The 7,401-nt window shown below is 37.1% G+C and overlaps 1 protein-coding gene across 1 annotated transcript in view; it reads right to left on the bottom strand.

The window, feature by feature from the left end:
• The window catches only part of LOC107661981 (collagen alpha-1(XXV) chain-like), a gene marked incomplete at its 3' end in the record, with an annotated part of 543,306 nt that extends 538,263 nt beyond the window's left edge, over positions 1–5,043 (bottom strand). The window contains exons 1-2 of the mRNA XM_016451806.1: positions 4,499–5,043; positions 4,247–4,319 (exon numbers count right to left, since the gene is read on the bottom strand). Coding sequence (XP_016307292.1) covers positions 4,247–4,319; positions 4,499–4,795 — 370 coding nt within the window. The remainder of the gene's footprint in view (positions 1–4,246; positions 4,320–4,498) is intronic.
• Between the last annotated feature and the right edge of the window lie 2,358 nt (positions 5,044–7,401).

Raw genomic sequence — 7,401 nt, 5'->3', positions numbered from 1 at the left:
CCTCTAGACATCTCTGCTCATTTCTTTATTACATTTAAGCTACATATTACTACCTGTGTGCCACCAATTCCTCTACCAGTTACTTTTAGGCAAAACTTATGCTCCCTTTCACCCTTCCATCTTTCCTCTGTAGTGTCATCCTCTCTTCCCTCACCCACCCATTTCTCATCTCGGGATGTAAATACAGCAACTGACACATTATGATCCACATTAACTTCTTGTCAAGACAATATCTGTCTAGACAGGCCAGTGCATACTACCCCTTCTAACCTAAAAAGTTGCCCCATGTATCATCATCTTAACTGTATTTTTGCTGAGCAGTTTTGTGTGGCTCACCAATGTACTAGATTTTATCTAATACAAAACATTAAGTAGGCTTGACCAAAATGTTATACCTGAAGACAAAAGGGCTAGCAATCTACAAGACGCTCCTGAGGAATGCTGTTCCTTTGTTATTCTAATGGAATGGACCATTTGGTTCACACCTTTATAGACACAGTTACATTATTTCTTTCACAGAATGACCAACTGAACTTTAACCAATTAGGTTTCAATCTCGGCATGGTTGAAGGAACATCACCTGCAGCTCAACCTGGCAAAGACTGAGCTTCTCGTTTTCCATGCCACTCTGACTCTACAGCATGATTTTATCATCCTGCTAGGTTCATCAACAATTATTCTTTGGTGACCAGCTGACCTTCAAGAACCATATTGTAAAGACAGCTTGATCATGCAGGTTTGCATTGCACAACATCAGGAGGATCGGTTCTTCCAAACAGAGCATGCTGCACAACTTCTTGCCCAGGCCCTTGTAATTTCTAGGCTGGATTATTGCAATGCTCTTCTAGCTGGACTTCCATCATGTGCAATCAAACCTCGACAAATGTTTCAGAATGCAGTGGCACGACTGATCTTCCATGAGCTCAAGAGGGCCCACTTCACACCTTTTTTTTATCTCCCTGCACTGGCTACCGTTTGCGGCTCGTATCAAGTTCAAGACATTGATGTTTGCGTACAGAACAGCCACAGGCTCAGGCCTACTTCCTCCTCACTCTTACAAATCTACATTCCCTCCAGAAGCCTGAGAGAGATCTGTAAGCTATGCCTTGTGGTAACATCACAGAGAGGCATTTTCATTCACCTTTCCTGGCTGGTGAAATGATCTTCCCACAATTGCCGTAATTAACAGAACACCCGACACGTTATCTGACAGGAACACTAATTTAATCCCATACCTGACCCATTTGACATAAAAACTGGGGCCCGAACCACACCTGCATTAAATCTCCTACATGAGGTAGAAAGAACTCATTTATTAAAACTTTTATTCAAATCGTGAATAGATTAAATACAGAAAGCGAGCAAAGAGTGCTCCCTTTAATATAATCACTACAGTTGTCAATCAGTGGCAGCGCAATTGGCTACATTGCTCAGCGTGTACTTGACCGAGTCGAAATAGTCTTGTTTATTGGACCCGCAACCCGCCTGTGCTTGTCACTGTCAGGCCCGCTACCGCACCAAACCCTACACATAAATATTATTCCACCCGTTAAATCAAATATTAGCGATTCACCTGTGTGTACCCGCCTGCATGCAGTACTCTGGCTTCCCCCTTGTGGACAACATAAAATACAACTCTGGCCCCAGAGAGTGATTGTAAATTAAGTTTACACGAAATATGTTTGAAGTTTCTTTCTGCATCTTCTGAGATTTCATTGTAATCCTTCTCATAAAGTCACTGAATTAACCATTAACTGTTCATCTGATTGTGTTGCTATCTGCGTGTGATTTTAGAGCATTGTTGAGAGAGAACAAAATGTATTGGAAACACACTACCACCGACCTGACTCTGCCTGAGAGGTAAGGGAAAATACACTTACCTGAGATTTTTTTTTATATATATATCTGAATATATATGATAGTATTCTTGAAAACAACACGAGGTGTTTTTGCAATGGCTCCATTTCTGAAAATGTTTAGGGCCGCAAACTATACAAGTGTACCAAGTTTCATGCTTTTATGAAAAAGTGAACATTATTTTCACATATCACCTGGACTATAAAACAAATAAGGCAGTTTGAAGAAACACCCTTCATCAAAGTATGAAGTGCATGAGTTGGCAATCAACACTGTTGAAAGCCAAGAAGGATAATACAGTCAGTTATTTCCTTCAACTGTAAAACTTTAAATTAGTAGTGCTAATGGAGAGCTACAGGTTTTGTTGATGTACTTCATCTGGTGTGCAATATTTCACTAGTTTCATTTTTGCACAAACCAGACAGTAGACACCCATCAGGCAAAAATTGTAAATGTGCTATTGATGGAGACTGTGACTTATTGTAGTTTTATACTTACATTTACATTTAATCGTTTAGCAGACACTTTAATCCAAAGTGACTTATAAATGAGAACAATAAAAGCAATCAGACCAACGAGAGAACAACAACAGTATACAAGTGCCATGACAAGTCTCAGTTAGTCTAGCACAGTACACGTAGCTAGTTTTTTTTTATAATAGAATAGAACAGAACAGAACAGAATAGAATAGAATAGAATAGAATAGAATAGACAGTAACTCCTTTCTACTAAATATGACATCCCTCCAAATTTCCTCTCAAAAGGTTTTGTGTAATAGACTATTGATCATTGTTGACGTTGCCACTTTAATTTAATTTGACTGAATACGTTGTAATGCATTTTAACCCATTTGACTAGTCAAACTAGTCATAAAAAGTATCTTTCGTGAAAATTTTGCACACACTACAAGTCATATCTTCTGTGTGCTTGTCTTCTGTTCATGTCCTATAAGCACACTTTATTTGCTCTGCTACACTGACTCTTAACACCTTCAGTGTTAGTTCAGCCTGACTTTGGATTACTGAACCTCAACTACAAGTATTTTTTTTTTGTTTCCATCTGCTGGTTGAATTAAGTATTTTCAGTGTTTCAGCCCAAAGACATTCACTCAGCTTTGAAACTGACATATCATTAATTGTATAAACTGTTTGCACTAAAAAAAAAAAAAATAAAAAAATAAAATTTTTGCCATTTTTAAATCTCAAGTGACTAAGACAACAAATTAATTAAGAGCTTTCAAAAAATTATTGTAGTTAGAGGATAAATTACAATTTATTTGTTATAAAGGTAGCTATTAACTATCATCTGTCATTTGTCATGCAGCAAAATTTAAAAGTAGACTAAAATACACCTTACACTTATGTTTTGTATGCCTTACAATCAGACAAAAAATAGTGTTGCAAAAAGCACCATTAAGGAAAATAATAATAGGGCACTAGATCATGCAGTACAGCAGCTTTGTCCCGCTGAGTGCCCCAAAATGACATACTCCAGAATATTAAATTCACATTATCATCACATGCCAAATTCAGGATGACATCTCTTCTTATCTAGGCTATCAACCAGACTGATTTCGATCCTGTCTTCTGCATTCTGGTGGACATTGCATACCATCAATAACCCCTTCATAAACAGCAACTTAAATTTTAGTATGGCAAGCATTTACTCCTCAAATGTAACTAGTATATTTTATGTAACTTTTTTTTTTCTGAAACTTATTTTTGATCACTACTAGGAAATTATATAGTGACCATTACCTTTCTTTTTCTTTTACTAGTAAGTATTCATTAGATAATTTCCAATGGCAGTGTTTCTTAACTCCAGTACTGGGTACCCACCTACCAGAATGTTTAGATATCTCACTAATTAAAACACCTAATTTAAAGCATTGCTTTCTTAGTGTGTTGAATAGGTCGACATCTAAAACATACTGGGAGGTGGGATCCAAGGACTAGTGATGAGAAACACTGGTTTATAGCATAGTATAGTTTATAGTATGTATTCCAGTTCTAGTAGTTCTTATTTGTTAGATTATAGTACTTGTTTAAAGACACTAGTATTAATTTATTTATAACATTTTGTTATAACAACATTTTTTACCTGTCATATATAACGATTAGTCAGAATGGCTAGTTTAATCGAAATATTACTAATAAGATTAACAATATAAATAGAAATAATTGTACTACATGTACTACAACAATTCTAAAAATATATATAATAATAATACTAGTCTGAAAAATTGGGTACTAGTGTCTTATTGAGTACTAGGAAAACTGGAATCCTAAGAAATACTAGTAGGCTTAATAAGAAATAAATACTATATCAAATGAATAGTTAACAGTGAAATTCCACCAGTGAAACCCAACAATATATATAAAGGCAGTACCTGGTGGACAGTTGCATTCAGGTGGTGAGACTTGACGGGCAGTCCTTATTCTAACCAAGTGTTCATAAGAACGCTGTCAGAATCAATAGATAAAAGAAACAAGTAAACGTTTAGCCCTAAATGAATGTAGGTGACATGAAGGTGCACTGGCCACTGTCATACATGAGTGTGGAGTGTTTCGTATTTGTAAGAAAAGATGACAATGCTGTTAACTAAAATGTCTTGAGTTAAAGCTGTGGATGGAATACTCACCTGTGACAGCAGCTCGTCCAATCGCTCCTGGATCTTTGCATTAAATTGATCCATAGAGATCCCATGAAACGGGTTTAAGACCCCCGCGCCACTTCCAATCTCCAGATCCACGATTCTGTCCTTCATATCACTGGTCTGAACGCTCAGTAAAAAGCAAAAGGCGAAGGACACAAGAGAAAACACAAAAGGCATCACATCCACTGAAGCTCCAAGACAGTGCCGTCGCTTGCCACGATCGGTTTCGTTCTCCATTTTCGCCGCGTTTCGTGAATCCTTATTAGCTCCTAAAACCCTCATGACTACTATGTGCAATCACCAGTACTGCCGGGAGGAGAATGACCGAGTCTATGTATTATTTCAATTTGTCTCGGGGCGGTGCGCGCTCATGCACTGAAAGACAGTGTCAGCGGCGACTGGTTTCACGGCTTGCACTAGCCCTCTGCGAACTTGTTGCACTACTGCAAAGAATCCCATGCAAGCGTTTAGCCCAGCCTAAGTCTTACGACGAAGCCGTGACAGATTTTGTGGCAAGAAATGTTAAACCGCAGACGAGTGGCAAATGCTTTGCGCATTCCACACAATCCATTCAGCATAACGCATCTGAATCAACACGATCCATCAAAAACCTCTAGACCTCACAGAGTCACTCTTTAAATCACCAGCTGGGTCGCATTGATGTTTCTTGTAAGAGGTAGTAAGAGCGTATAAAATGTTTCAGTGGGATTTTCCATTGAACAATGGCGTTCATAATTATGCAGGAGAACTAGGGCATTGTGAGTAAATATATGAGGGACTGTTGTTGTTATTTTAGTTATGTGTCTTGTAATAAACTACATCGCCATATTTGCCTGATACATGTGAAAGCGGTTAAGAAACTATAGAACCACTACTACATTAACTAATGTAAATGATAATAATAATAATAATAATGTGAAGAACAGAGTCTATTGTAACCTTGATTGATTGATTGGAAACATGAACACTGTAAATTTTGTGCATGATATTATTGCAGTAATCAAATGTACTTGAACACTTACATTCCCCATCATCACTCTCATTTTAAAATAAAAACATAAATAACAAATAAAAATACACATCAGTATACATGTTATACACAGTGTTATACACAGACCGTCTTCTTCACAAACTCTGTGTGTTCTTTGAGAGTAGTAGAAGTTGGCTGCCATAGCATCTCTCCATCTGGGGCCTGTACCATGAAGTCGGATTAGCTGGCTAGCCAGGTACATTTTAGTTTAGTTTGCACCAATCCTGCAGGCACGTGTAGAGGGGGGTGCGATGGGTGCTTGAGCACCTGCCCCTTTTCCCCTTGATGCCCAAAGTGCCCTTTTGTCAAGACAATTTTTTTTTGTAATTAAACGCCATTTTGTGAAGGCCTGACCAATCTAACTATTAGTAAAATTAATGAATAATAATTTAGCCGTAAATAAAATTATCCACATAATTATGACCTTTCACCTGACGATCTCATCCGGGACAATCCCTTACATTCAGACACCTTTAATTTAGCACACTACCAGGATGCCTTCATAACGTCCGTGGCTGCCAGTAAGTGCAGTTCTCAGCGGAGCGGTGTGCTTGTATTCTTATATTATTAAATTATTATTATTTTAAAAGAACGGCGTGAAGAGAGCATGCACAGATGTTGTTTATATTGCTGTTTGTAGCCTGTGGAAGTAAGGTTAGCTGCAGCAAGGGGCTATAATATTTTTGTTCCATATTTTCCTAATGACAATTTTATGATCGGTTTATAAAGGCTACTACTAGCACCTTTCCCCATTTTTATCACAGAATAAGGCAGGAAATATATTTTATAGTTTCTATAGGCTACTAAATTATATGTCAATCAGTACTGCATTATTCATATAGTTTATTTATTACCTGGAGATAACTTGAAAAACACACATAAACTGTATATATTTTCGCAGTCGTGTGTTTATTGTCTTCACGTTTTTTCTGCTTTTTATTCAGCTCATCTACAGCTATAGCAGGATGCTTTTGTCCATATTAGGGATTTCCTGCACATCATAAGTGATTCCTTCTATGAGTCTGTTTTGGACTTTCTTCACGAGCGTCCTCCTGCTTCGAGTATAAATTAAACACACACCGCATCCAGATATTCACTTCTCATTTGGATACGAATAAAACGTCAGGTCATGCATAGACTATCAATACGGTCTCTTTGAATTTAAATCTAGATTTAAATCTAGAAACCTCTACGTGAACACACCTGCCCGAATAAACTGCAGGGGACGAATTTACAATTCATTAAAATTAAATATTAAAAAAGCAGCTAACGTTCTACACACAGTAATATAAACAAAGGTGCCTGTTCTCTTTCGTTCTTGCTGTTGGATTGGGAAAAGTTTAAAGGGTGTCAAGGGGTCTTGTCTTTATGTTGTCTGACTAAAAGCTATTACTTTGAACTCTTATTATTACAGTATTTATTTTAAAAACGTAGAGTGCCTTAAAAATTAAAAAACGTAGAGTGCCTTAAAAATTATTTTCACAACACTGATAAAACAGGCGTATACTGATTTTCTCATCCTCCGATTTATACTTATCAATCCTGTTTTTATTATCATTATTATTCAAAAAATGAAAAAATTCAGAACAGGATTAGAATTCTATTTTAAATAAGACAGGAAATATTTTTTTTCTACAACAACAACAGTAGTGTTTACAACAGCAAAACCACCATACCCTGTAAGCTCAATAATAATAATAATAATAATAGTCCTAATATAATTCCGCTTCTAATTCCAGAGTGATTAGAAGCATCCGTTTCGATACATGTCTCAGCAAGTAGTACAGCCCTATTAAAAGCCGTGCTCCATGTGCCCCTTTTATACTTTGAGCACCTGCCCCTCCAAAGGTCTCTGCAC

The sequence above is a fragment of the Sinocyclocheilus anshuiensis genome, unplaced genomic scaffold, assembly GCF_001515605.1.
Source record: "Sinocyclocheilus anshuiensis isolate Anshui unplaced genomic scaffold, SAMN03320099.WGS_v1.1 scaffold956, whole genome shotgun sequence".
Lineage (NCBI taxonomy): Eukaryota > Metazoa > Chordata > Actinopteri > Cypriniformes > Cyprinidae > Sinocyclocheilus > Sinocyclocheilus anshuiensis.
Note: the sequence above shows the minus strand (reverse complement) of the source record. Positions and strands in the feature narration are given on the sequence as shown.